This window comes from Oryctolagus cuniculus, chromosome 19 (assembly GCF_051225735.1).
Source record: "Oryctolagus cuniculus isolate XC-2025 breed Fujian yellow rabbit chromosome 19, ASM5122573v1, whole genome shotgun sequence".
Lineage (NCBI taxonomy): Eukaryota > Metazoa > Chordata > Mammalia > Lagomorpha > Leporidae > Oryctolagus > Oryctolagus cuniculus.
The window spans coordinates 69,911,785-69,923,392 of record NC_142885.1 but is presented as its reverse complement, the minus strand read 5'-3'; the positions used below and the strand labels follow the sequence as shown (position 1 = coordinate 69,923,392).

General features: G+C 69.2%; 1 protein-coding gene across 1 annotated transcript; it reads left to right on the top strand.

Annotated features, from left to right (window-relative positions):
- Positions 1-7,150: 7,150 nt before the first annotated feature.
- On the top strand, positions 7,151-10,871 carry KREMEN2 (kringle containing transmembrane protein 2). The gene is made up of 9 exons (XM_070064044.2): positions 7,151-7,567; positions 7,777-7,951; positions 8,401-8,492; positions 8,571-8,695; positions 8,793-8,946; positions 9,196-9,528; positions 9,600-9,725; positions 9,809-9,887; positions 10,085-10,871. Exons 1-9 carry the CDS (start codon positions 7,474-7,476, stop codon positions 10,293-10,295), a joined length of 1,389 nt encoding a protein of 462 aa, XP_069920145.1. The 5' UTR covers positions 7,151-7,473; the 3' UTR covers positions 10,296-10,871.
- Positions 10,872-11,608: the final 737 nt, after the last annotated feature.

Sequence of the window (11,608 nt, the reverse complement as noted above, 5' to 3'; positions counted from 1 at the left end):
CCAGTGAGCGGCCACGGCTAGGGGGAGGGACCGTGCAGGTTCTGCTGCCACGGCAGGGCAGTCTCGGTCGGTCCCGGTGCAGGGCGGGGTGTGCACGCAGGTCTAGCAGGGAGTGACGGCCGCTGGGCTGCCTGCTTCCCGAGCCGAACTCCCCCTGTGGCTGCTGAGCCCGGTCGTCTTGGCTGGTGCCGGGCACCTAGAACTCAGCGCGGGTCCAGGAGGAGCCCGGTTTCTCCTCCCTTGGACGTTCACATTAATTCACAGGGCCAGCCTGGTCTCAGAGGACGGCCCAGTGTCCATGGGTATCTGGCTGGACGCTGCAGGACGGACATGAACCTGGGGGCTGCCTCGCCTTGGTGGCCTCCCCGACACCCAGCCCTGCCCCGGAGTCGCCCAGTCACTGGGCTCCGGGTGCTCCCCTCCCTCACACAGCCACTTCCTCCACAGCCTGCGTCCCCCAGGATGCCCGTCCTGTGCCTGTCACAGAGCCAGGCCCGTGAGGCCACTTCCTGCTCCCATCCCGAGCTGGTCACGGCTCCCCCACTGACCCTGTGGTCTCCTCTGAACCCTGCGGGGCTGTGCCGGCCACAGCGCGAAGCCTCCTGTGAAACCAGCTCCCAGGAGCCTCCATGTCTGCTCGGAACAGTCCAGGGGCAGCGGCCAGATCTCAGAGCCCCTGGACCCCAGTCCCCGACCCGGAGGTTGCAGACTGAGTTGCTAGTGCTGGCACTGTGCACCAGAGGGTTAAGCCCAGCGTGGCTTCCAGCATCCCATAATAATGCTGATTCAAGTCTGCGGCTCTGCTCCGATCCAGATTCCTGCTCTTTTGGGTTTGAATACAGAATTTTTTTATTTGTTGGAAGTTCAGCGTTAGAGACAGAGACGTTCTATCCCTGGTTCACTCCGCAGATGGCCACAGCAACCAGGCCGATCCAGCTCCCTGCTGCGCGCCTGGGACAGCAGCAGAGGAGGCCCCAGTGCACGGGCCCTGCACCCACGTGGACACCCAGATGGAGTTCTGGGATCCTGGCTTCACCCTGGCCCAGTCCCCGCTGTTTCAGCCATGCGGGCAGTGAACCAGTGGATGGAAGGCCTCCCGCTCGCGCTCTGTCACTGCCTCTCAGAGACCTACTGTCCACAGGGGCCGGGCCAGGCTGCTCAGGGAGCTCCTGGTCACCAAGGGCAGCACCTGCTCCTCAGCGCGCCCTCTGGTGGACACCCTCGGGATGGCGGCGGCTCCTTCCCAGCCTCCCTGCGGCCAGGTCGGGGGGGGGGGGGGCCCCTCTCAGAGCTGTGGTTGGAGTCCTGGGGGCTGGACCGCAGCCTTTCCTGCTCGCTCACGTCCAGGGGCCCCGTCTGCGACCCCAGCCTGGGTGCCCAGGACCTTCAGGGTGGGGCTCCTGGCCTCGCCTCTGAGAGCCCTGCAGCAGTGGGACCCTGGAGGGGCCTTGAGGCCCTGCCCGCCCTCAGCCACGCGCCCACAGCGCCACCTCCTGGTTTGTCGAGGGCAGCGCTGCGGGATTGAGTTCTGCACACAACTCTGCCTTCGCACAGCTGTGTCCATCACTACTTCTAACCCAAAACATCAGAGCACGCCCCAAACTCTGCACCCATCTGCACCCTCCCCGCCACCTGCTCCCCCCTCCCGTCACCCCCTCCGTCAGCCCTGAGCCCCCAGAGCGCAGCCGCCCCACCAGCTCGCGCCCCCGGGCCATCTCCCCAACCTGCAGGTCCCATCCCCCTGGCTCCCAGGAGCCCCTCTCGTTTCTCTAGAAGGCAGGATAACCTCATCCAATGACCAGAGGCCAGAGGTGCCCAGGGGCCCCAGACCAGCCAAGGGCCTCGCAGCCCACACCTCAGGCCCCCAGCCCCTGTCACCAGTGCCTTCCTCCTGCCGTCCCCGTTCTGAGGTCCCAGGGAAGGGCCTGTCCCAGGCCTGGCTCCCCCACCTGACCGCACAACACCTGCCCGGACTCAGAAGGTTTTGTGCAGCCCTCAGGGCGCCTTCCCCCTCCCCCTGGCCAGCCCGAGGCTCTGTCCTCCCGGTCACCACCACTGCACAAAGCCCAGCACTCACCTCAGGCTTGTGGTGAACCAGGGCCTGGCCCGGCTCATCCAGTTGTAGGTGAGCAATGATGGGTTCTGGCTGAGCTGCTCCAGGCCAGAGCTGCGGGGCCCAGCTGAGCCAGCTCCAGGTCAGAAGCCGCAGGGCCCGGTTGAGCCAGCTCCAGGCTGGAGGCTGCGGGGCCCAGCTGCACCGGAGCCCCCAGCTCTCGGGCGGGGTGGGCAGGGTCATTGAGCACAGCCGCGGGGCTGCCCTTGCCGCACCTGCTCCTGGCGGCACCGGGTGCGGCTCCCTCCGAAGGCCCTCAGAGCTGCAGGTCAGAGCCCTCAGCTCCCCGCGTGCAGACCCAGCCTCGGCACGGGAGGGGCCTCCATTCACAGACGTGCACACAGTCTCCCCCCGCCCCCGTGTCCTGCCTGCCACGCCGGCTCGGCTACACTCACCCCTGTACTCCCTGCCCCTCCAGGGCAGGCAGCTTACCCTCAGGAGCCAGGCAGCCTCAGGCTGTGGGGAGGGCCAGGGCGTGAGAGCTGCCCCCAGCCTGCCAGGACCCTGCGGGGCTCTGCACCCCTGGCTGGGGGTCCCAGGGCAGCTGCCAAGGCCCAGGCAGGGAGGTTCTGGCTTGGGGTCCAGCCCCAGGGCTCCTCCCATGCTCCGGGGCAGGGCCTGGCCGTGTTCCGTGAGGCCTCTGACCATCTGCCTGGTGCCTGGCCCTCGGTGGCCTCACCAGCACTGCGCAAGGGCAGAGGGCAGGTGCTGCCCACTGCTGCCCGCAGCCCCTGGCCTGGCTTTGGGGCACCCCATTCCCCAGGGGAGAGCAGGGCAGGGCCAGGGTGACAGCTCCTGAGACCAGGGAGGGCTTCCAGAAAAGACACAACACTGCAGGCCAGGGGACGGTGAAACCACGGTTTGTGGGGCCTGCATGCAATAGGGGCGCCTGTTCTAGGCCCAGCTACTCCCCTTCCGATCCGTCTCTGCTGTGGCCTGGGAAAGCAGCAGAAGATGGCGCGAGTGCTTGGGCCCCTGCACTCGCATGGGAGACCCAGAAGGAGTCCCTGGCTCCTGGCTTCGGACTGGCCAGGTTCTGGCTGTTGCAGCCATTAAGGAATAAATCAGCGAATGGAAGACCTCTCTTTCTGTCTCTTCCTGTAACTCTACCTCTCAAATAAATTAATTAATTAAAGGGGCTGGCGCTGTGGTGCGGTAGGTTAATCCTCCACCTGCGGCGCCGGCATCCCATGTGGGCACCGGTTCTGGTCCCTGCTGCTCCTCTTCCAGTCCAGCTCTCTGCTGTGGCCTGGGAAAGCAGTGGAAGATGGCCCAAGTCCTTGTGTCCCTGCACCACATGAGGGACCTAGAAGCTCCTGGCTCCTGGCTTCGGATCAGCCCAGCTCCGGCCGTTATGGCCATTTGGGGAGTAAACCAGCAGATGGAAGACCTTTCTCTCTGTCTCTCCCTCACTGTCTGTAACTCTACCTCTCAAATAAATAAATAAATAATCTTTAAAAAAAATAATTAATTAAAAAGCCCTGCAGGCCACGGTAGGGGCTACTCTCTTGCCACTTCCTTCCTACCCTGGTGCGTGACCCTGGGGTAGAGACGCCACCCCGCACCCGCACTGCCCTCTTTGCAGGGGTTTGCCCTGCAGGGTGCCAGGCAAGCGCCCCTCCCCCGCCTCCATGGTGGGGACATCACTCCCAGCCAGAGCTCAGGGTCCCTGGGGGCGGGCAGGAGCCTCAGCCCTTCCAGGGCGGGGACCCCACAGCCCACAGCGAGCCTCTGCCCCAGCGGGGAGCAGACGCCAAAGCCAGAAGGGTGACAAGGCCGGGGCTCCCAGGGCGATGGGGACCCGTCGGTGTCCTACTGCTGGGAGAGGCACACAGAGCGGCAGGCGCAGGGCTGGGAGGCCGGGCCAGTGCAGCAGGCGACATGGAGCCACGTGCCGTTGGCTCCTCGCCATCTCCCCTGGCTCCCTGAGGCCGCCGTCCCTGCAGCACCAAGGCCTGGCCGGCTCCAGCACTCTCTCAAGACCGAAGCTCAAAAGCTCAGAGGACGGCATGGGGACAAAGAGCTTGGCGCACCCAGCCCGGCCAGGGACAGCAGCCTGTGGCCAGAATCGGCTCTCAGGTGGAGCCCACTGCCCCCTACTCCGAGGCTGCCCCTCGGTTCTCTGGCCACCAGCCCTGGTGTCTGCATCGCGGAAGGCCGGCCACCGAGGGAACCGGCAACAGGCCCGGTGAGGTGGGGGCAGACGCAAAGTGGGTGTGTCCCAGCCTTGGCCCCTGAAGGGACAAGGCTTGGGCGTCGGGAGTCCCCTGCAGCGTGACCTTGGAGTGCCGACCGCACGACGGTGACAGCGGTTGGAGTGTGGCTTCCCCAGCCAAGGCGAGAGCCAGCTTGCAAAGGGAGACGCTGCAGCAGACCCCCGGACCCTGGGCCGAGAGGCACCGCGGCGCCCCGGCTTGTGGCACTTCCATAGGGCACCCCAGAGCCCAGAGCTGGGGAGATGTGTCTGCTGGGGCGATGCCAGCTGCGGCGACAAGGGACCTCGTGGCAGACCCCGGCGGCACTTCCAGCTGGTGGGCGCGTGCCACAGCCCCCACCCTCCAGGCCCTGGGCAGCCCCTGGACTCCCTGGGGAATGGAGCAGAGCGAACCCAAGGCTGCTCAGGGGCTGGCGTCCACACGTTCCCAGCTGCGACACCCAGGGAGCATGGGCGGGGCGGGGGGCCTGAGAACCAGCATTCCCAACAAGCCCCGGGGTGGGGGCGGTGCCACGCCTGGCGTTGCCCTGTGCTCACTGCCGTAGCCTCAGCCGACGTGAGGAGGCTGTGTGTGGAGCAACCAGGATCAGGAGGCTGTGTGTGGAGGAACCAGGATCAGTACATGCAGGCAGGTCGGGCAGCGGGGGGCAGGCGAGGGGAGCCCGGCTCAGGAGGGGGAGCCCTGCTGCCGAGGGGTCAGGGCTCTCTGCAGGGGGTCCTTCTCTGAACCCCCAGGAAAGCCCCTGCTTCTGCCCCAGGAGAACCCCCCAGTCTCCCCCCAATCCAGGACAGGGGCACAGGAAGCTGGGAAGCGAGGAGCCTGGGTCATCTCCCAGGCCTGGCCAGGGGCCTCTGGCGGGGGTCAGGGTGACAGCACACAGAGGTTTCTTTTCACCTGCCGGGGGGGTGGGGGGGACAACTGAGCAGCTCCTGGGTAGAGCCCAGGCCTCCTGAGGCCACACCGGGGTCCAGCTCTGACCCAGTTCTCAGGGTAGGAGACCCCTTCCTGGGGGTCTGCTCTCACCCAGGCCCCCACCTCCTCATGAAGCAGGGAAGGGCAGCCTGACCCCAGCTCTGGGGCTCCCTGTCTCCCATCCCCGCCCAAGTCCTGGGTGCCCCACACGTGCACCTGCTCCCCTGCAGGGACAGCCAAGGCTCCGGGACATCCGCTGGAGCGAGGCACTCAGGCCCTGCTACCCCGCGGCTGAGCCCTGGTCTCCTCTGGCCTGTCTCCTCCCCTGTTAAACGGGCGGCTGTCGGTTCAGGGCCGGGGGCAGCTGGCGCCTACACAGATGGTCCAGTGGAGGGAGGGACGCCCCGCATGGGATGGGTGGAGGTGCATCTACCCTTGGCTCTGACCAAACAGAATTTGAATCCCTGGTTACCTGGGTGCCTCACACAGTGCTAGGCCCCCAAAGCAGATGGTTGATGGCCCCCCACCCCGCAAACAGGCAGCTGCTCGCTGGGCACTGAGTGGCAATGCTGGGAAGCAGGAGGGCCTAGGCAGGTCTTGGTTCTGGAAGGTTCCAGAACCTCAGGTGGGACCTGAGACACCCCCCCCCCCATCTCAGTGCCCCAGCCTCCCATCTGCTGCTTTGCAGGAGACCCGTCCAGGGCGGGGACTCGGTGGGCGTCTCAGCGCCCTAGACCCGAGGGTCCTCTTGGCCCAACTTGGCGCCTGGGATCCTGGCTGTACCTGTCCCCTGTCCCCTGCCTCTGCCAGCTGTGACCACCAGAGTGACGCTTTGCGATCCAGCCGCGGTTGGAGCCTGCCCCTGAGACCCAGCCGGCCTTTCAGACCCGGGAGAGGGAGACCTAGGTGGACAGGTGGCCGCTGGCCACTCCCTCGTCGAGGGGCCCTCCAGCGGCGGGCGGACCCCAACCCCGCGCTGCTCCGCGAGGCGGGAGCCAGCAGAGCTCCCCGAAGGGGCGGCGGGGCGCTGACCTAGGGTCTCGGCGAGCCCTGCCCGCGCCCGCATCTCCTCCCCGGCCCCGACAGCCGGGCGGGGGCCTGGCGACAGGCAGGCAGGTTGGACCGGGGGCGAGGGATCTGGGCGGGTCGAGGCCACCACCAGGGGCCCAGACATTCCCGCACCTCCTCCCCGGGCCCCCGCCTCCGCCCTCCCACGCACCTGCGCTGGCCTCCCCCCAAACCCCGCGGGCAGCGGGCGGGCGGCGCAGGAGATCAGAGGACTCGGAGGAGTCGGGCCCGGGGGAGGGGGTGGGGAATTTCCCCCCACGCCTGCCCGGGCCTGCTCCCCTCCCCCTCCCTCACCAGGTGGGGGGCACCGCCGGGGAAATTCCACCGCACGGCGGAGGCTCCGGAGAGCCTGGGCCGGGGGTCCCGGGAGAGGGGGCGGGGGCCGGGGATGCAGCTGCCTTCGTCCCCAGACACCAGCTGCCCCTGCCTGTCCCGGATCGCGCGCCCACCACTCCCGCCCGTGCCGGGACGCCGAGCGGCGCTTTCTTCCTCAGGCCGCTGGCGCCGGGAGCCGGGGCGGGGGTCGCGAGGGTCCGAGGAAGGCGCGCGTGTGCACCTGGTGCGCGTGCTCGCGACGCAGCGATGCAGGGCTGACCCGGGACGTCGTCCCCGCGTCGGCCTGTGCCGTTCCCTCCCACGCCCGCCCCCTGGAACCCGCACCGACCGACCCGGGGAAAGGAGGAGGCGGGGAGGCGCGCGCTGGGACGCCGGGGGTCCCGGGGGGCGGGCGGGCGAGGGAGGCGTCTGGACCTGCTGCCTTTGCTCGGGTCCCAGGCGGGGCTTCCCGCCCTCGCTCGGGGGTAGGGAGGGATCCTGGGGGAGGGGCCGCGGAGGGGCAGGGACCAGAGCGTTGGAGACCCGGGCGAGGGAGCCGAGGGGAGCAGGACGCCGCGGGAGGGGACGCGCGTGGGAGCCGAGGCACGGCCCGGAGCAGAGGGGTAGAGGCAGAGAGACCCCCCTCTGTGGGAACCGGGGCGCAGAGACCTCCAGGCGGCAGAGACCCTGGGACCCCCCCCGCCAGCTGTTTCCCCGCCCCAGACGAGGAGGCCATTCGGAGTGCGCTGAGGACCGGTCGGAGGACAACGCCCCCCAGGTCGCCCGGGAGACCCCAGAGCGACCCCGGGCGGCATCTGAGACAGAACGACCTCTCCTTGACTGGGGGCGATGGGGACGCGGGCCCTACAGGGCCTCTTCCTCCTCCTCTTCCTCTCGCTGCCGCCGCCGCGTTGGGCCTCAGCGGGAAGCCTGCACAGTCCAGGTGAGTCTGGGCAGTGTGGCCACTCCCGGGTTCCCCCCCGGGGGGGCTGGGGCGGGCGCAGCGCAGGTGGCTGGAGCTGCCGAGCAGCCCGGGGGCCCCCGTCGGGACAGGCGCGGGGGGCGCGGGCCGGGAACCCCGAGAGCTGCCGTCGGGGGCGAGGATGCCCGGCGAGCGTCCAGCCCTCCGCAGGCCCCGCCCTTGCCGCGCAGGCCTGTCGGAATGCTTCCAGGTGAACGGCGCCGACTACCGCGGCCGCCAGAACCGCACCGGCCCGCACGGGGCCGGCCGCCCGTGTCTCTCCTGGGACCAGACGCAGCAGCACAGCTACAGCAGCGCCAGCGACCCCCAGGGCCGCTGGGGGCTGGGCGCGCACAACTTCTGCCGGTGAGGGGCCTGTCTCGTCCGCGGCTGGGGCAGGGGCAGGGGGCGCAGCACCCTTTTGGCAGGGTGGGCCTCGAGTGCCCACTGGCACAGAGCCTTGGTTGAAGCCTGCGGGGCCGGGTCAGGCCCGGGCAGGGGGCCCGGAAGGCGGGGGGCGTCTGCTGTCGGTGTTGGGGGCATTGGGTCCAGACCCGAGCGCTCAGGGCTCAGCGATTGGAGCAGCGGCTGAGGCCACCTTGGACGGCCCAAGTCCTCATGCACGAGGTCCAGTCCCGCCGACAGCTGAAGGCCCGAAGGCAGCCCTCGAGGCCTTTTCAACGACGCCCCGCGGACCCCGAGCAGAAAACCGGGCTTCGCCAGCCAGCACTGAGCCGAACGCCTCTCGCTCCGCTGGACCTGGGCGGGGACAGACCTGGGCCGCGGGGGCCTGACCACCTGCCTCCCGTGGGCAGGAACCCAGACGGGGACGTGCAGCCCTGGTGCTACGTGGCCGAGACGGAGGAGGGCATCTACTGGCGCTACTGCGACATCCCCACGTGTCACAGTGAGTGGACAGAGTGGCCGTGCGGGGGCTGAGGGCCGCCTTTCCCGGTAGGGGCCTGACTCTGCCTCCCGCCCCCAGTGCCCGGATACCTGGGCTGCTTCGTGGACTCGGGGGCCCCTCCTGCCCTGAGCGGCCCCAGCGGCACCTCCACCAAGCTCACGGTCCAAGTGTGCCTCCGCTTCTGCCGCATGAGGGGCTACCAGGTACCCTTGGGGACCACCTGACCCTGACCTCAGGAGCCCCCCCATTGCACCCCTACCCCAGCCCCTGCCCCGGGGGTCACCCAGCCTGTGCTCTCAGCTGGCGGGCGTGGAGGCCGGCTACGCCTGCTTCTGCGGCTCTGAGAGCGACCTGGCCCGGGGACGCCCTGTGCCCGCCACCGACTGCGACCAGATTTGCTTCGGCCACCCAGGCCAGCTGTGCGGCGGCGACGGGAGGCTGGGCATCTACGATGGTGAGAGGGCGGGGCTCTTGGAGGGGCACGCGGGGCGGGATTTAGTGGCCGAAGTGGGGCCTGGAGGCGGGGCCTACGGGAGGGTTGGGCGGGGCCTGAGGGGGCCTTAGCTGAACCAGGGGGCGGGGCCTTGCTGGACCCTGGCGGCCTGGGAGGCGGGGCCCAGCCGGGGAAAGGGCGCGGCTCGGACACTGCCCGGCGACGGAAGAGCCAGGTGTGTCCCGGCCTAACCGTCCGATCCGTCCGCAGTGTCCGTGGGCTCCTGCCAGGGGAACTGGACGGCGCCGCAGGGCGTCATCTACTCGCCGGACTTCCCGGACGAGTACGGACCGGACCGGAACTGCAGCTGGGTGCTGGGCCCCCCGGGCGCCGCGCTGGAGCTCACCTTCCGCCTCTTCGAGCTGGCCGACTCGCGCGACCGGCTGGAGCTGCGTGACGCCGCCTCGGGCCGCCTGCTCCGCGCCTTCGACGGCGCCCGCCCGCCGCAGCCCGGGCCGCTGCGCCTGCGCCCCGCCGCGCTGCTGCTCACTTTCCGCAGCGACGCGCGGGGCCACGCGCAGGGCTTCGCGCTCACCTACCGCGGTGAGCCCCGCCCCGGCCCGCCCCGGCCCGGCGCCCGCAGCCGCGGCCCGCCCTCACACCCTTCTCCGCAGGGCTGCCCGACGCCGCCGAGGACGGGGAGCCCCCCGGGGGTTCGGCCCAGACCGCCGCAGAGTCCCCCGAAGGCGCCAACGCGAGCTGCAGCCCCAGGCCCGGGGCTCCGCAGGCCGCGACCGGGGGTGAGGCGGGCGCGCCAGGCGGGGTGGGGAGTCGGGCAGCGGCCCCTCGGCACCCTGTGCTCACCGCGCCCGTGTGCCTGCAGCCCGGGTCCTCTCGACGGTGACGGCCGCGTCCGTGCTGCTGCTGCTGCTCCTGGCGCTGCTGCGTCTGCTGCGCCGACGGTGCGGGCGACGGGGCAGGGTCTGAGGGCAGGGGCCCGGGTTGCCCGCGTGCAGGGGCTCTGGTGGGGAGCAAGGCGGGGTTCCTGAGAGGGCGAGGCCTTGGGTCCGCGCGGAGAATCGTGTGTGGACCACGGGCAGAGGAGGATGCTGGCGGTGGGACTCGGTTGGGGTCCAGCTGACGTCTGCTCCCCCTCTAGGACCTGCCTGCTGGCTCCGGGAAAGGAGCCCCTGGCGTTGGGGGCTGCCCAGGGCCCCAGGAGAAGCTGGGCTGTGTGGTACCGCCGGCCCCGAGGGGTGGCCCTGCCCTGCCCCTCAGGGGACCCCCAGCCTGAGGGCCCTGTCACCGGCTACCGGCCCCTGAGTGCCTCCAGCCAGAGCTCCCTGCGCTCACTCGTCTCCGCTCTCTGACCCGGATGCCCAGGGTCCAGTGGACCGTCCACCAGCGAGATGGACATCTGAGACACTGCCCCGAACCCTACCTCAGCCTTCTGCCCCTCGAAGGGCAGCTTGGCTTCTGGTCATCTGGAGGAGACCAGAAATTGGACAGGGGGCATCCGTGCTACTGTCAGGGACTTGGTCCGCCCCTGGTGCCCTGATAGTGGAGGCCAGAGGGCAAGGGGAGCCCGGCCCCTGCATGGGCCTTGATGTGGGGGGGGGTGCCTGACGTCACAGGTCTCTGGACTCCTCCGGGTGGTTCTGCTCTCCTGCCCTGGAAAGGGACCAGAGCTCAAGCAAGGGGGCCCGGCTCACCACCGGGGTGCCTGCCACATCCCACGTTGGAGGGCCTGGGGTCAGCTTCCTCTCCAGCTCGCCTCTGTCGCACACCCTAGGAGGCAGCGGATGGTGGCCCGAGTACTCAGGGTCCTGCTACCCGCGTGGGAGGTTCCGATGGAGTTCCTGGCTCAGACCCCACTGTTTGCAGGCATCTTGGGAGTGAATCAGAGGGTGGAAGATCCCTGTCACTCTGCCTTTCAAATAGGCAAATAAATAAACCTTGAAAAAAAAAGAGATCTGCGCTCCAACCTTTGCATAGAGGGCCTCTTTGGGCACAGGCCTCAACAAGCTCTCGCGTGGTGGGTGGGGCTATGGTAATCTGCGCGGGATCGAGGGTGCCCGTGTCCATGCAAATGAAGGGCGTTCCGAGCCGAGAGCTCAGGGGAGCCGCCCGAGATGCAGAGGGAGAAGGCCCAGAGAACGCGGAAGGCCGAGTGGGCGGGTCCGGAGTCGACCTCTGTGCCCCGCCTCCAGCCGTCCCCTCCGTTTGCTGTCCCGGGCGGGGCCCGGGGTGCGCCCTGGGGTCCATATAGGAGGCAGATCGGGAAGGGTGTAACCTCCGAGCAGCCTGGTCCCAAGAGCAGGGCCTCGCCCGACGGTTCCGCGCGTCTCAGCCTCGCGTGTCTTGCTGCGCTCTGGAGAAGTCGCGCAGGTGGGGAGACCCCCCCAACCGTGGTGATGAGCCGGCTGGAAGCCGGACCCAGTCCAACGGGTCGGAGTCAGCAGCACCTTGGACAGAGGCCGGGCCGAGGGGTGGGGCTGGGCAATGGGGCTGCGCCCTCCAGAGTGGGTGCCCGGAGCGTCAGTGGGAAGCCCGGGTGAGCAGTACTGGGCGGGGAGCGAGGGGCCAGGGTCGCTCCAGCGGACTCTGTGAGACCCACAAAGTCGGGTCCCAAACCCACAGCCGCCTCGTGCAAATGAGGCTTTAGTCGTACATTATGCTGGGA

Excerpts from the sequence above, each read along its gene's own strand:
- KREMEN2 (XM_070064044.2), top strand. The coding sequence starts at position 7,474 with ATGGGGACGCGGGCCCTACAGGGCCTCTTCCTCCTCCTCTTCCTCTCG. Across the intron at positions 8,947-9,195 it reads GAGGCTGGGCATCTACGATG|TGTCCGTGGGCTCCTGCCAG; the intron begins GTGAGAGGGCGG and ends ATCCGTCCGCAG. Across the intron at positions 9,888-10,084 it reads CTGCGTCTGCTGCGCCGACG|GACCTGCCTGCTGGCTCCGG; the intron begins GTGCGGGCGACG and ends CTCCCCCTCTAG.